Source organism: Zonotrichia leucophrys, chromosome Z (assembly GCF_028769735.1).
Source record: "Zonotrichia leucophrys gambelii isolate GWCS_2022_RI chromosome Z, RI_Zleu_2.0, whole genome shotgun sequence".
Lineage (NCBI taxonomy): Eukaryota > Metazoa > Chordata > Aves > Passeriformes > Passerellidae > Zonotrichia > Zonotrichia leucophrys.
The window spans coordinates 75024165-75041244 of NC_088200.1; the positions used below are offsets into that span (position 1 = coordinate 75024165).

Genomic DNA, 17080 nt, shown 5'->3' on the forward strand with positions numbered 1-17080 from the left:
TGCAGCTGCTCAGGACCTGCTCCAATAGGTCAGGAAACAAATGTTTCTCAGCTCTGTAACTCAGGAAATGTCCAGTGAAAATACTTATTTCCTGAGCAGCCAGCTCCTCAGAGCAAGCTGAGGAGCAAGATCTTAAATCAAAATAAGGAATACATAAGTAAAAGCAAGAGATCCCAAATTTCTGCCAAACTGGCAGGGAAAAAAAAAATCATTATTTTCTCCTATTTCCTAATTCCCAGAGCAGGGATCAGTTTTGAAGCAACACTTTAATTTTCAAGCCATTGCCTAAGCAAAACGCAAATAAGAATCACCTGTGTAGCCAATTATCTAAAATTGCAAAGCAAAAATTTTTGTTAAAATTTGTGAATGAAGCGGCCCAGAACAGGGGTCCCATTTGCCCCCTGCCAGGGCATGGACAGCCCCTGATGACCCCAACCCCTCACAGAGCCCACAGCAGGCCCAGCCTGGTCACTCTGCTTTGGTGACAACCCTGCAGCCTCACAAAGGGACACTGCTCGGGGAAAAACTGACATTTTTTGGTCACACAGCCGTTTTCAGTGGAGAACAGTGTCAGCTGTGGAGTAACACAGTGAACATTTCCCACACAGAGTTTTTTTTAAATGAGATGGGAACTTCAAGGAAGTTCAACGTGCAGGCCTCAGTGCCTCTCAAACCTCTGTGAATCTGCAGAAATGGGTCTGGGAAACTCATTAAAATGTGCTCCCAAGAGGGAACAAGTGCTCACTTCCCCAGTTCCTGCCTAGAGCCATTAGTTACACAAAAATGACAAGGAAAAGGCCTTGGCTGTCCTGTGTAAAGGACCAGGGAAGGTTAACAGATCCTACATCTTGATTTTCTGGGAATTAAACATGTTAAATTCCTGACAGAAGAGTGGCACTGGGAGAGTCAGAACACAAGCAGGATTGATAAGCAGGGCACGATTTGATGGCATCCTGTCTCTCTGACAGCAGATGAGGTGCCCCTAGACTCAAACCTGGAGTTTCACCATAACCTGAGGAAGAACAGATAAAATTACAGTCTTCTACCAACTGCTTAGAAAGCCTTATCTTAATTTTTACTTGGGATATTACCACCAAAATTGTTTTCTTTCATGTCTGGAGTCAGAAGAAGGAAGTTCCACAAAGCTTTCCCAGGAGAGGACCAAAATGTTATAGCCCAGATTATTACTGGAGTGCAGAATTACTGTTATAACCAGCAATGTTTGTGACACCACACTGAGAATCAACTACAAAATGACACACATTTTCCAGTTTTGCTTCAGACATGGATACTTTCAGACAAATTCAGGAAGAAATATATACCTTTCCAAAGGTCAGCATGTAGCCACTGATGCAATTTGAGGCATTTAGCACAGCACAGGGCTGGATAACCCAGCCAGCCACACAGTGTAGAAGCCAGCTCGAAATCACATCAGATATTGTTTGCTTGCCTTCCACGTAACACAGCAAGGAAATCTCTCCCAGCCTGTCCTCTCACAATGGAAAAAAGAAAGCAAATATTTCCCTTAAAAACCTCGCTTAATTCTAATCTTTGCCAAATCCCATAGTAACTCAGCTGCGTGCACCAGAATCTCCATCTCAGGAAACGTGATGGTGTGATGCCACTTTATTATTCCTGCGCTCAGAATCAGGAAAATTCCCCCCGAACACGACAGCTGATACCCTTGAAAGCAGAACTACACGTCTGCCTGTGTGTGCAAGACAGTGGCGGCCAAGGGAACCCTGCATCTGCTGAAAGCATCGAGTGTGTCTGCACACAGTTTTCCATGGCGGGGGCCAGCAGGATCCCCCTGGGAGCGCCTGTCGGATCTCAAGATCTCAGTCCTGAGATGCTGAGCCTCCGAGACCACCTTGGGGGGCTCGGGAGTCCTGGAATGTTGCCAGAAGTGTCTGGTGGCTGGACTTTAACCCTACACAGGAGACGACAAGGATGAGGGCTTCACAGGGTGAATGGTGAAGGGATTAGTTAATTAGAGGGTGAGACACAGGGTTTAGGATTTATGTACAGGGGGTTTAGAGGAGTAAGATGGAGGAATTGGGGTGTGTCCTGTCCTCCTTCTTCTTCCTCTTCTCCTCCATCTTCTTTGGTGATGGTGGCACCTTTGGATTGGTTATTACTGAGAGTGCACCGAGTTATAAGAATAGATGGTATTGGGGAAAAATGATAAATATTGTACACGTAACAATGGGTATAAAGATACGTGGCTGCCCGGGAGGGCAGCACAGTGTGCTCATGGCTGACTGCTGAGCAGATCTCTGGTGGCTGAAAGAACATCTTTTAGATAAACAATTAATAAACATAAAAACCGAAAGAAGAACTGAAGCCTCTTCTCGTCCTTCGATACGCGGGTGCCCCAAGGCCACCCCGGGCCTTTCCAGGCCCCTCAAACAGCCGAGATAACCGGACAAGCGCCTGCCCATGCTGTGCTGCCCCTGCAGGTCTCAGCGCCGAGCTGAGGGGCTGAGTGCACCTGGCAGCAGCAGAGCAGCCACCGCGTCCCCTCCCAGCAGGCGCGAGGCCTGAGCTCCCTGCCATCGCTTGGCACCAGCTCTGTCGTTCCATTACTCCAATTAGTGCCTCTGCCAGAACAAACAAAACAAAAATATTGTCGCGCTGGGAGCTGGCGAGTTGTTCAAATGACTGCAGAACAGCTCCGCTGGTCACAACCCAAAATAAGCCAAGCAGCTCTCCCCTGAAAACTTCCTTGAAACTTTCTCATGATAATTTTGATGTTTTAAAATAAGCAGCCTTAATCAGGCCGTGCCAGATTTGTCAGAATGGAAAGACCCACACAAGACCCACTCTGGATCTTTATGGAATGTGAATTACTACTTCCAGCTAATTTTCATCCCCTCTTAATATTGTGAGAGTAATCAAGCAGGGCTAAAGTGTGTCAGCCTGAGAGCTCGCAGGACTCATCTGGCTCAACCTCAGTGCTTATATGGCTTTCTAGAGATTTGTCATTCTGGAAACCACAGCTGCAATTTACAAAGGTCCATTTCTATTTGCTATTGCTGTTACAGTTGGGTTATGTTACAGCTGACAAACTCCTAGAGCACCTCTGAGAGAGGAGAATTTTCCACACTCATTCCAGTGGCTACTGGATTTGACACTTTCACAAAAGTATTTCCACACTGCTTATCTTCAACCACACTGAGCTGCTCCAAAATTGAGGTTTGGCAGCTCTACATCCCAGAAACTATTGAAATGGCCTACCATGTTTCACCCCAGGCAGTGATCAAGAATAGAGTAATAGCCAGCTCAAAATAAATCAGACATTTACAATGCAAAAGGATTACACACTTCCCTTTGTACATCTCTTTCACTGATGCACGGGTTATGCACATAGCTACTGCACTAAAAATCGGTGAAATGTAGCCTATAACTACCTTTTTTACACAGTTTTAGATTCAGAAAGGAACTCTCTCCCTCCCTAGGCAGTGACATGGAGGCAGGCTGCAATAAAGGCCTTGTCCAAAGGGCAGGGCAGGCAGGGGCAGCACATGGCAGCAGCACCAGCAGGCACTTTGGAGTGCCCAGGTGTTCTGCATTGCTCTGAAGGATGACACCACTGGCATTCAGCCCCTGCAGCAAATGAACAGAGCAGGGTTTGCACTGGCTTCAGCGAGAATCTGCTGCAGCTGGAAAGGTCTGCTCGCTTCTGCAGGCAGACTGTGAGAGCTATGCAAAACCAGAGGATGCCAAGAAATGGTCCAGTCCGCAGTCAGATCAGTTTTTCTGGCCTAAAGCTGAAGGCAATTTAGATTAAGGTTTCTTCTTTGTGAAAAGAGAAGAAAGTAAGTAACTAAAGCCAAAGGTAATTTAGCACCCGAGATGTGTGCAGTCAGTTAATTGAAAAGGGTCATATATATGCAATTCATTTTGTGTAGCACTTCAAGCTGTCATTTTAATCGCTCCTTTAAATCGCTAAAATTAGAGAGATTAAACCTATCTGTCCTTCTCACTAGCCCAGGGCAGATTTTCCTATGTGAAGATCATTATTTGTCAGAGATACTCCCCCAAAGACTCTTTTTTCCCCTGCATCTTTTTCACCCTCTGCCTCTCACACGTGCCTCAAAAAAACAAATGGTTGTACTGAGGAAGCCAGGCCCTCGTGCCAACCACAGCTCCCATCCCACTGCCAGCCTGTCCCACCAGGTCACCTTGTTCTGGTGAGAAATGGGACCTTCCCACAGCGTGGTCAGTGGGCTGGAGGAGGAGGAGGAGGAGGAGGAGGAAGGCAGCTTTGAGGCATGCTGGAAATACAATGCACCAGCTAAAATGGTGTGCCAGAGCTTTTGAAATAAAGCTGCTGTGTTCATTAGGGAACAGCTCGTTTGTTTGGGTGGAAGTACTTGCTTCTTGTCTAATATTAACTGTCTGTGTGGGGAGATCATCCTCCAGCTTGAGCTGAGGAACGCAAAATTCTCAGAGTTCTTTCAACCTATCTGGTAGAATTGTTAAATAAAAAATGCCCTAGAGATTAGTTTAAATCTTGAATTTAAGTTTTTGTCAGAACAGTCTCCTTGAAGCTCATGTTTGATAGAACCATTTCAAAATAAAATGACTGGTTTTGGAATTAACGACTTTTCATCAAGTTGTATTACATTCACAGGAGAGAAGAAAACCCTATGTTTCCTATGTTTATGCAAATACTTCTTACTTTATTAACTGTTAACAAAAATGGAATTATTTTGCTAAGCTGGCTTCATCCATAGAACTGTTCAGATATTTTAAAATCAAATTTCCTCAGGTCACAGAAAGCACCTTCATACCTTGTGAGTGTTAACAAGTATGAGGGCCTGCAGGGAGAGCAGTTTTGGTAAAGAAACACCACAAGGTGTTTTTTCTTTAAGAATCAGTGCATGATATCTTACTAATGCTGGCACTGTGCACTGATTCTGCGCAGAAGAGATGTAAATAAAAAGATAAGGAATGAAAAAAAAAAAAAAAAAGCAACAACATGTCTCAAAGAATTGTACAAAAATAAACCAGGGAAATTCACAAGTTCCAGCAGCCACAGGTGGAAGAAATAATTCTCCATGTAAATTGTTTTTATCTAGTGCCAGGGTTTGTGTGGGTGCTGTGTAGATTACACTGCTGTTGCTTAACTGCTGTAACATCTGTAGGATTTCTGCAGCAAGACTAGAGATGATTGGTGAGTATTTTGGCAGGAGGTTCCTCTCCCACGTTTCCAGTCTCTCTGCTTGTTTTGACACTGGCTGTGTGACAGACTTGGAGAGGGGAGGAATTCTCTCCCAAGGAGATGGGGCTCCCTGCAGCTGCAGCTCTGCTCCACGACTACTCGTGGCAAAGCTAGAACAAGGGGTTAGCAGGATACCTGTGAGACCACTCACATTCACAGGTCTGTAGGGACTTTTCCATATTATAAGGCAGACGTGGGAGCAGATCTAAAGAACTTCTGTGTGCATTTGTCACTGATTAAAGCAGAAATCAGAACCCGTTTTATAGAGGTATATAAACAGAGGGAGAAGAAACTGCTGAAGTCCATTCCTATGTTAGAATCTTAGTATGGTTGTACTATTTTTATAAATTGGGAAAAGAATAAGGTGTGCAACAGCCAATTAATGGTGACAGAGCACTTCAGCTCCAGCAAGCCATGAGCCATCCCTCACATCCTTCAGATGAGAAATGACACGTAAAAGACAGAACCTACTCTATTTCTCCCTACTGTGAATATTATCATCCATACAGGCCCCAAGCTGTGCACATGGGGTGCCTTATTTAACTCTCTGTACTTTCACTTTCATGTTTCTTTTTATCTTTATCATGCTGTTAAAATAAACAACTAAAATGCACGTTTTCTCGAAGAGAACAGAAACAATATTTTTAAGATAGGTAGAGATTAATTTTTAACCAAGCAGATAAATTAAACAACAGGGAAAGCAGCACAGCTTGCTTGACATCATCAAAGCAGTTAACTGTAAAATAAGTGGAAATAATAGCAATAAAATCAGTAAGTTAAAAAACACCTGCTGAAAGGCATGAGAAACTGAACCATCCTGATTTAGAGAAAGGTTTCATTCACAATTCAGGACCAGCACAGGCAGTGCTCCCCTAGGTGCTTATCTAAAGAGAGTTAAAGCCAATGTACATCATGTGAGGGCTGTCCAGGGCTTTGCATACTTCTCACTTTCTAAAGTTATCATTGCATGGGGACAGCCATGCTGAAATGCTGTGGCCAGAACTCTCCACAGAAGATAACTGCATGTCCTCCATGGCTGGTTCTGAGGGAGTGTGTGAGCACAGGCCTTTGCTGTGAGTCTGTTACCCAGTTTGTCCCAGTGCATCCCAGCCACAGCTGGGAGATGGGAGAAGAGCTAAGGCCTCATACCCTGGGTAAACAAAATAAAACAATCAGCAGCAAACCCCAAAGATCCCCAAAATAAAATAACTAAATAAACTAACAGATAAAATTTAAAAAACAACAGCAAAACACAAAATGGCCAGAAGACTTCAGGGACTAGTGAGGACAGAAGACACACAGGTGACTTGTACCTCCTAATATTCCCCCACGATGCCCAGCTGATTTCAGCTGCTGGTCTTGTTCTACTGTGTCAGTCTGGTAACCTCAAACAACCCCTGCTTGCAGGTAACTTTCTACTCTGGAACCCAGGTAAGTCTGTTCCCTTTGGGGTGTTCCTCAGCAGAACCTCACTGAGCTTCTACTGACGGCCCAAAGAGCCACAAACTCCGGCTCATTCTAAAACCTGGCTCCATGAAAACCATCTGAAGTGCTACATCTTACAACAGAAAAGGCAGAAAGTCTTGGATTGTAGAATCGGTAGGGTTGGAAAGGACCTGTTAGAGCACTGAGTCCAACCCTTTACCCACACCACTGTTTTCACCAGTGCTGCTATCCTTCCCTTTTACCCATCCAGCCTTTTACAGAATGTTCTCATCCACTCTCCAGCCCTCTCTTCTCTAAACTTCACATGCACAGAAGTTATTTCATGCCTTGCCCCATCCCTGATTTCAAACTCCCAAACTTTTCCAGCTCTCACTCTCTCACCTCAATCATGACTGTACATACCCTTCAATATTTGTACAAATTCCGCATTTGTACTGAGGTACCATAGTAGTCTCTCCTGCTCCTTTCCATACAATTCCTGATGTTTTCTTCACCTTTCTGGCTCCTGCTGAGCACCCAGATCACTTCAGGAAAGGACCTGTTCTCATCCTCAGTCCTGAGCCAGTCCTTCCAGGTGCAGAGCTCACACTGTTTTGCCTCGTGTGCATCCCTGGGTATTAACCAACACTGGATTTCATCTGCCACTCTGCTCATGCTCCACGTAGGAGTATTGTAAATTACACACGTCACAGTGTCTGCAGCAGGGAAGCCAAGGAATGACTGAGCAGAAAACAAAAAGCCCCACCAATGTCATTCACTCCCAGAACTGATTCACTGACTGTTCATGTCCAGGCTACAAAACAAACAACTCCAGGAACCAGTGGGGAATAAAAGGCGCTCTTCAAAAAAAAAATCTCACAATCACGACAAAACACACAGGGGAAATAAATAAAATTTGGTTTAGCCAAATCTGAACTTCATGACGTTGCAAGTTTAGTACTGTCTCTAGCATGAATAATTGCACCAAGTTACAAAACAGGGGATTCCATGGTATAAGGTCTGGTTTGCAACCTTCAGTTTTTCTACTCATTTCAGGTGGACGCTGGATAACTCTAACTTAATCTTCTGAGAGTCAGAACCACACATTTTTGTGTCAAATTTGCTGCACAGCCTTCTGTTTTCTGCATTATTTGGGAGAATGACCTTTAATGAAGAGCTTGGTTAAACAGCAACATGAAAAAGAACTTACAAATGTCAGGAATGTTGTTTCTCCCTTTCAACATTCCCAAGCTTTGATGTTCCTTCTACTGACTGCATAATTGAAGACTGTGTTTTCTCTCATACTTTAGTATTATGAATATTGAAAAGCAGTGGTTTTAACAATACAAAAGCAGTATTTTTCAATTCAATTAGTTCTTAGTGGGAAAACCCCAATATTTCCCATCCTTACTTTGCTTTCTAAACAATCTGTAAATGTACTGGGTTAAATCATAAAGCAAATTGTGTCAGTGTTTTCATGCAGAGTCTGATTCCAAAGGCAGAGAATATTCATCATTCAAATAAAAATTGCTAAACAGAAGTTTGTAACAGGTTCACCAGACAGTCTAATCACACATACAGGACAAGCACAGAGCCAGACCCAGCTGTTGAAATCTGAAATGCAGGGAATTCTCAGAACCCTGGGCTTGTAAGCCAAGACTTAGAATTAAACCCAGGATTTGATCTGAGACCTTGGGAAAGGCTCCCAAACTCAGGTGCTAGAAGCAAGAATGTGGATTTATAGTTTAAAGCAGAGACACATTGAACTAAGTAAAGGAAAGTTTAGAGTTTTAGAGTTTAAGATATAGAAAAAATAAAAGGAGTTGCAGAGGTAAACAAGGAGATGAGAATGCAGCACTTTAGGTTTGTGTGCCATTGACATGATTGGCTAAGAAAACGTGCACAGTAGTATGGGTCCATAGGACAAAATATTTAAAGATTGGTTCAAAAGCATAAATATCCTTCTTGGCAGGTCAATAAATCCTTAAAATGTCTTTTAACTAGAGGTCTTGTGACCTTCTGAGCCATGTGGTGAGGATGTGAGCAGAATTCACCTTTCATGTCTGTGTAAAAGGTAAGAAAAATAAACCACATCATCTAAAAAACTCAGAGGTCTCATCTCTAACTCATTCAAAACTCCTTCACAAATCCCCACACGCAGCCAGCAGGGGTGTAGGAAAGGCAGCTCCAACCTGCTCTCCTCCTGTGACCAGGTGATCTACCTGGCAGGTGAGGGGAAGGTGTGGATGTGTCACCTGGACTCCCACTGCATCTCCTGGAAAAGCTGCATCCCGGGGCCTGCAGAGGGGCATCTGCTCTGGGAGAAGGACTGGCTGGTGGCCTGGCCCAGGGGCAGTGGGGACAGTGCTGGGACAGTGCTGACCCACTGATGACAGTGCTGGGGCAGTTCTGGGACAGTGGGGACAGCACTGCCCCACTGGTGACAGTGCTGGGAAAGTGAGGAGACTGCTGGGACAGTGCTGCCCCACTGGTGACAGTGCTGGGACAGTGGGGACAGTGCTAGGACAGTGCTAGAACAGTGCTGGGACCGTGGGGACAGCACTGCCCCACTGGTGACAATGCTGGGAAAGTGAGGAGAGTGCTGGGACAGTGCTGCCCCACTGGTGACAGTGCTGGAACAGTGCTGGGACAATGGGGACAGTGCTGGGACAGTGCTAGGACAGTGCTGGGACAGTGGGGACACCACTGCCCCACTGGTGTCAGTGCTGGGACAGTGGGGACAGTGCTGGGACACTGCTGACCCAGCTGGTCACCAGCAGTGTCTCCAGGGAGCAGTGCTGGGCCATCCTGTTCAAAACCTGTACCAGGGGACCGAGTGCTCTGCCAGCAGGTTCATAGGTGGCACCAGGGTGGGTGGCAGTGTGGATCTGCTGGAGGGCAGGAGGGCTCTGCAGCACTGAGGGCTCTGCACAGGCTGGACCGTGGGCCACAGCCATGGCTATGAGGGCCAACAAGGGCAAGTGCCAGGCCCTGCCCTTGGGTGACAACAACCCCTGGCAATCCAGGCTGGGCAAGGGGGCAGGGAAGCTGGCGCAGGCTGCACACCAGCCAGGGGGGCTAGGTGGCCAGGAGGGCCCAGGGCTGTGCCAGGAGCACAGGGCAGTGACTGTCCCTGTGCTGGCCCTGCCCAGGCTCCGTCTCCAGGGCTGGGTCCAGCTTGGGCCCCTCAGCTCAGGCAGGGCCCTGAGAGGCTGGAGAGTGTCCAGGAGCGGAGCTGGGAAGGGAATGGAGCCCCAGGAGAGGCTGAGGGAGCCGGGAAGGGGCTCAGGTGGAGAAAAGGAGGCTCGGGGGGCCCTTGTGGCTCTGCACAGCTCCTGCCAGGAGGGCGCAGCCGGGGAAAACGGGGACAGGAGCAGAGGGAACGGCCTCAGGCTGGGCCAGGGCAGCTCAGGGTGGGCACAGCAGGAATTTCCCCATGGAAAGGGGGCTCAGGAGCTGCCCTGGCACTGCCCAGGGGGGCTTGGAGTGCCCAGCCCTGCAGGTGGCACCTGGAGGTGGCACTCGGAGCTCTGGGCTGAGGACAGGGCGGGGATCAGGCACAGGCTGAACCTGATGGTCTGGGAGGGATTTTCCAGCCTAAATGATTCTCTGATAAAGTTTCTAACACTGAACATCACTGTCTTGTAATCTAAAGATCATGGGAAGTACACAAGGCTAAGAGAAGCAGTGATGCATGCTCATGCAGAAATTATTTTCTTCTGGTGTCATCTCACCCATCAATTAATGACAAGAGCTCTAGGCATAGAGGATACAAAATCCACTGAGATCCATAGGGACCATTTACAGTCTTACACAGATTTTCACGGGTGATTTTGAGACTGAGGTCTTCAAAGCAATTTTTGACATTCCAATGGGAAAGAGGCAAGAATGAGTTTGCAGCTGGATTGTGCTTTGTCACACACATTCAAAATGAACTGCGGATTTGTCAAGCCAAAGGGAAATTGATTTTGCAGACTTTAAAAAATTGCTGTTTATGTGCAACATGACCTATGAAAGGACCCTGTTAGTGGAAGATATTATTATGTCAAAGGGTACACAGCAAGATAAGCAGCACATTCAAAACTTAAATCAAGTATTTTATGTTGCACTAAATACCCTCAGTCAGTAGCTGCTTTCCAAAGAAAAATACAGTATACACTCGCAATAAGTAAAATTGACCACCTTTGGACATAGAAAACCTCATTTTAAGAAATGAAATCTTAATCTGTAAGTGAATTTTTAAAAAAGCCAAACAAGAAGGATATTATTTGGATGCTTAGCACATCATGTACATGAAAAATATTAATTTTCCAGTAATAGGATGGATTAGAAATATTAAGAAATCGACCAATAGGGTTGGAAATTACCTTAAAAATACCCAGTTCCAGCTCTGCCATGGGCAGGGATGCTTTCCACTAGCCCAGGCTGAGATGAGAACATCACTCATGAGAACACAGAGGTCTGTTCTTGAGGAACATTCACCCCTTGAGCACCTGCCTGCACAGCACACCCCTCACCTGGTGGGCTCCCGTGCCCGGCTGCTGCTGTGGCAATGGCAAAAGCAGAAGCAGGAGACACCGAGCAGTGGCTGTTGTCAGCAGTCTGCACTGTAAAGGGGAAGGACAGGAAAAAATTAACTCCTACAAACATTTTATCAACCAGCAACAAGACTTAGAATCTTCAGTAATGTTCGTAACTTTGCGGACATTGTATTTATTTAAACTGTCAGATGACTTTCTGTGAAAGACAGTAGAAGTATCCTAATCGCATATATGGTTTATATTTCCACATTGTTATAATTAACATTGCCATAGGAAAAACATCTAAGACACTGCTGAGGTGGAACAAGATATTAACCAAATAGGAGGGGGGAAAAAAAGATATAAAGAAAAAACAATGGCATAGAAAATTAACCTAAACAAAAAGTTATGTCAGAGAGTTAAGGATATTCACCATCTTCTGATAACTGGATTCACGTATTTTCCCTGGTCACTGCTCAGGATGAGCAGAGCTTTGCAGATTTTATCAAACTTTCTCTGCAGGCAGTGCTGTGAACGCTGTCTTTAACTAGAATTCTGATGACACTGCCCACAGTTTCCAGCTCCCAGATCTTGCCTTCTTGCCACAAATGTGCCCAATCACATAAAATTACTACTGGTTTCAATCTAAAGTGTCCTGGGAACAGGTGAGAAGGCTCTGCTCTGCTTTTGTTTTAGTCCCAGGTATGAAACACCTGCCCAGAAACTTGTCCTGCAGGAGCTGTTAGCATTTTAAGTCTTCATGGACGCAGCTCACAGCCCTGCTAATGATTTCAAAGAGCCACGTGAGAGTTATTTGAGGAGATCCAGCTCTCTTCTTCCTCTTCAACTGAGCAGCCTTTTCAAATTTTGGAATGAATAATGTGAGACCATCTGTAAATGTTCAGCATCACACAAAGAAACAGACGCAGTCCCTCCCCATTGACAACAATGGGTGCTGTGTGTTTCATGATTACAGATGGTGCCCAAAATATGTCCCCTCATCAGCTGAAAAAAATATGTCAGAGTCTTGAGAGTTCTGAGAGAACAGGACTGATTCAATATTAGTCTTGAACTTGGGCACATCCTGCTTGAGCTATTTCAGAACACTGAATCATACTGAAGCCTCAACGTGCTTCCATGCCTCATTATTGCTGCTCAAATTTAACAGGCGCGCTTCACATTTTAATGGCTCTTTTATTTTTAACACCTGAGAAACAAGAAAAACACAAGCAAGACAGACGACTGGGACGTTATTAGTGCTTTCTGCTGCCCTGCACAGATTGCAGGTACAGGGCTCTGTGGGAAGTGCTCTCACCTCCCGGCTGCCGGTAGCGCAGGTGACGCGGCGTCGAAGGGGACCTGCACGGGGACAGCTCTGCAGTGTCCACCACTGAGGCGCTCTCAGGAATGGTCCTGTCCACTGACACGGTTTCCAGAACTGCTGCTTTAAAAGAGAATAAATGTCAGTACTGGTGATCGGGCGTCATTTGGTTTGCTGTTGTTTCAAACAGTACCCGCGCCTGTAATTTGCCGTGCAATTTTGCCATTAACTCAGCAATAATTATCCTCTGGACGGAGTTAAAGGAGTGGGAAAGTCTTGTACCACTGACACAAAAGCTCATAACAAACAAACAAATAAATAAATAAAAAACAACTCGGTGAAAACAGCAAAAACAAATAAATAAACAAGTTGGTGAAAACCAGCAAATTGACAGTTTTAAAGTGTGTTGGATAAAACTGCACTTTCAATCGGGAGAATATGCAGTGACATGCACACATAATAAGGGTACTTGAACTCACAGATATTCTATGACCTAGGGAAAATAATCCTTGTTCAATAACAAAGGGTAATCAAAATCTGACCAACAGAATTGCTAAACAGCACTGGAGAGCAGACTAGTCTGCAGTGGAGTTCTTTAATCAGAAGAATAAAAAGAGGAATGGGGTAAACAGTACTTCCAAACTGAGGGAAAACAAGCTGACAAAATACATCCTGCATTTGATGTGAGTGACAGCTCTGCCTGCAGCACAAGCATTGTGGATATAGGGCTAAATATAAACAAAAACTTTGGAAAATAGAAACTCTGAAAGCAAACAACTTTGAAGGTAGGGAAAGAAGGTGAAAATCCCACCTATAAATGGACAACAGTCATAGAGAACAGCAATCACCATAATAATATGTCCTCAGAAACAGAATTTGTGCAGTTGTGCTGGACTTACAGTTAGCCAGAGATGTTTTTTTGGAACTCTGGCAGTATCAGAGCAACACAACTACCCATTTTCATCCCCCTTATGAGATTTCTTTTTAAAGTTTCTCATTTCCATCAACATTCTGCATGTAGCTGAACAGAGCTACTGCAGGACAGAACTCTCTACCTGCAAATTCCTCCAGACTGAGCACAAGCTGTTCAGCAGGAGATGTCCAAAGGGGTGGGGAGACTGCACTGACAGCAATTTATCATTTATATGGGCCTCTGGCCATTTCCAAATGCTCCTCGTGCTGCCCAGGTAATGCTTCCAGCTTTGACAGACCACAATGAGAAATGTGAATAACTCCCCAACAGTGCCCACTGCCTACACTTGGGCAGAACAACCTGCTCTTTACCAGTTCACCTTACAATGTCCAGAGAAAAATGTTACAGCTAAGACAGCAGTTACCTGTCTGTGATTAATTTCAATACATGGCCTGTATTTTGGGATGTGCTGTGCTATCATCACATTGCTTTTTAGCCACATTGGTGGCTAAAGTAGTGCACAAGAAGAATTTGCTCAACTTAAACAATCTCTCTCTCTCTCTCTCTCTCTCTATGTATATATATATACACATATTCTGTGGTGCAATTAATGTAAAAACATCCAGCATACTGCATATGTAATATCCATGATTATGCACAACAGCTAACCAGTATTTTTTGAAAGCATAAAGCATGAGCAAATATCATAGAACCACAGAATCCCCTGAGCTGGAAGGGACCCAAGGGTCACCCAGTGCCCCCTGTGCCCTGCCCAGAGCCCACCCTGGGCATCCCTGGAGCACTGTCCAGGCTCTGCTGGAGCTGTGGCAGCCCCGGGCTGTGCCCATTCCCTGGGCAGCCTGGGCAGTGCCAGCAGTTACCCCTCTGGGGAAGCAGAACCTTTCCTGCTCTCCAGCCTGACCTGCCCGGTCCCAGCTCCTGGCTCCTGTCCCTGTCACAGGGAGCAGAGATGGGAGCTGTCCCTTGGAAGGAGCTGCAGCCCCTGCTGAGCTCTGCCTTATCTCCTGTGCTCCAGCTGAACACACCAAGCACCCTCAGCTGCTCCTCGTGGGGCCCCTCCAGACCCTTTACCATCCCCATGTCTCTCTTTTGGGCACTCTCTAACAGCTCTAGCTCATTCTGACATGCCCAAAACTGTCCCCAAGAGTCGAGGTGAGGCTGCCCCAGCGAGTGATGCTGGGCCTGGTACCCCCCAGGACAGGGATGTCCCTCCTGGCTCCAGGCCACCGCTGACTCAGATCAAACTGGACATGGACCAGGATCCCCAGGTCCCATCCCACAGCTGCTCTCCAGCCCTTGTTCCCCAGGGCATCCACACAGCCAGGAGTGTCCATCCCAGGTGCAGAATCCCTTGTTAAACCCAGCACACTGGGTGAATTCCTACCCCTCATTTGCTGAGCTCCCTCTGCAGGGCCTCTCTGCCCTCAAGGGAGCTGACAGATCTTCCCAATTCAGTCTCATCAGTAAACTTACTTAGTACTCCTTAGAGTCCTGTGTCCAGGTTGCTAATGAAGATGTTGAAGAGCAGGGGCTGAGGACAGAACCCTGAACCCCAGCAGTGACCAGTGCCAGCCACCGCCATGCTCTGTGCCTGCCTCAGGAGCCCATTGCCCACGATGGTTTTATCCACCTGTGGGCTGAACACTTTGTCCAGATGGATCCTGGGAGAGACGGCATCCAAAGCTTTGATGCAGTCCAGAAAGATCACATTACTGCCTCTCCTAGGTCACCCAGGTGTGTCACCCTGTCATAGAAGGAACTCAGGTGTGACCAGCAGGACCTCCCCCTTGTGAAGCCATGCTGACCTATTGTTGCCAGATGAATACCTGTTTGCTCAGCTGGCAGGGAAAAGACAATGATTATTTTGTGAAATCACTGGCCTGTGGAACTGCATAATGGGGATCACGTTAAACATCAACCAAGAAGAGAAGAAGAATACACTTTCATCTCCAAAATAACCAATTACATTAGTTAGACTAACTCAGCTCCATATTTGGGAAAGTAACACTGAACTCATGGGGTGGTCAATTGTCACTTCAGGGCCTGCCACACCAGAGACCATTGTTCGGACCCCTGAGACAGAAACTCATGTGAAAAGGGTTGATGACTTTGGGGGAATGATTATCCTATCTATGTTTGTTCTGGGAGAACCTGTGAGCACACCTGTACAACACAGCCTGGGAACAGGAGCCTTTTCTGTGCTCAGCATGCACACACAGCATCTGAGAGGGGACAGCCCCTTGTGCCTCCAGCTGAATGAGGAGTGGCTGCTGCTCAGTGCTGCAGTGGTGCTAGGGAGGTTTTGTCCTCTTTTCTGTAACATAATGCCTCAAGGTGTTTTCCAATACCTTCCACGGTAATTTTCTCCATGACCTTACCAGGTGCTGAAGTGAGACTGATGGCCCTGCAGTTTCCAGGGTCACCCTTCCTGTGCTTTTTGTAAACTGGGGCAATGTTTACCAGCATCCACTCAACTGGGGCCTCTCCAGACATCCAAGACTGTTCAAATATCGAGAGAAGCCTCACAATTACATCAGCCAGCTCTTTGAGTAGTCTCAGATGAATCCCATCAGGCTCCATAGGTTTATAGGGATGCAGCTGGTGCAGCAGATCCCTACAGCTTCAGCATTAACTGTGAGTTTATCATTCTCAAACCATGGTCATTCAGCTCAGGGCACTGGGACTCCCTTAGCCCATGCTGAAGAGAGGTAAGAAAAACAATACATATCCCTGTCTTGTCAAGTTCTCTATTTGTGAGTTGACCACCCTCATTCTGGAATAGGCCTGTGTGACTTCTGCACTGCTTTTTGCCAATGTATTTTAAAATCCTCTTTTTATGGCCACCCACAGTTCTGGCAAGTTTTGTCTCCAGTTACTCTTTGGCTGCAAACATTTTCTTCCTGCAGAGCACCATCTCTGTGGTCCTGCCATGTCACCCAACCTTCTCCTGCTGGGCACACACCTTCCTTTTCTGCTTTACCTCCAAAAGAAGATCCCTGTTCAGCCAAGCCAGCCTCCTGTCGCACCTGTTTGACTTTCAGCATTTTGGAATTGCTGCTTCCCGTGCCCGTAGGTGATACCTAAAAAGTGACCCACACTAATGGACCCCAGCACCTTCCGAAGAATTTTCCCAGGGATCTTGATCACTCTTTCCCTGAGCAGCCTAAAGTCCGCTCTACTCATGTCCAAGGGTTAAAATTTTCTGACACTTTTCCTCCTAGCAAAAGAGATTTTAATCTAAATCACTTTGTGGCTGCTGTAGCAAGATAGCCACCAGTCATGTCATTCATACAACCCTCCCATTAACAAGCAACCAGTCAAGGAGGGCACCTTTCCTAGTCAGCCCTCCTAGTACTTGTACATGAAGTTGGCATCCAGGTGTTTTAGTAATCTTAGACTCTAAAGAAGGGATTTAACCTGGGAGAGAGTTACATCACCACTTGTACTCCTAATTGGTGTTTTTTATCAATTTTTCAAATTCCTAATACCTATAAAAGGCACTCACCCCTGTGGGGCTGGTTTTTTGTGGACATTTTTCCATAACTGCCTCTGAAGGCCTTCAAATAAAGCTCCACTCTTATATTACCTTCTTTCTAAAATTACTTCAAGTTCCATTTCCAGATTGGGAAAAAGGCAACAGTGCGGGCTGGGAG

The 17080-nt window shown here is 46.0% G+C and overlaps 1 protein-coding gene across 1 annotated transcript in view; it reads right to left on the reverse strand.

Moving 5' to 3' along the window:
- Positions 1-17080, reverse strand: part of RASGRF2 (Ras protein specific guanine nucleotide releasing factor 2) — a 118044-nt gene that overhangs the window by 25714 nt on the left and 75250 nt on the right. Inside the window, exons 16-17 of the mRNA XM_064736809.1 lie at positions 12488-12616; positions 11170-11259 (exon numbers count right to left, since the gene is read on the reverse strand). Coding sequence (XP_064592879.1) covers positions 11170-11259; positions 12488-12616 — 219 coding nt within the window. The remainder of the gene's footprint in view (positions 1-11169; positions 11260-12487; positions 12617-17080) is intronic.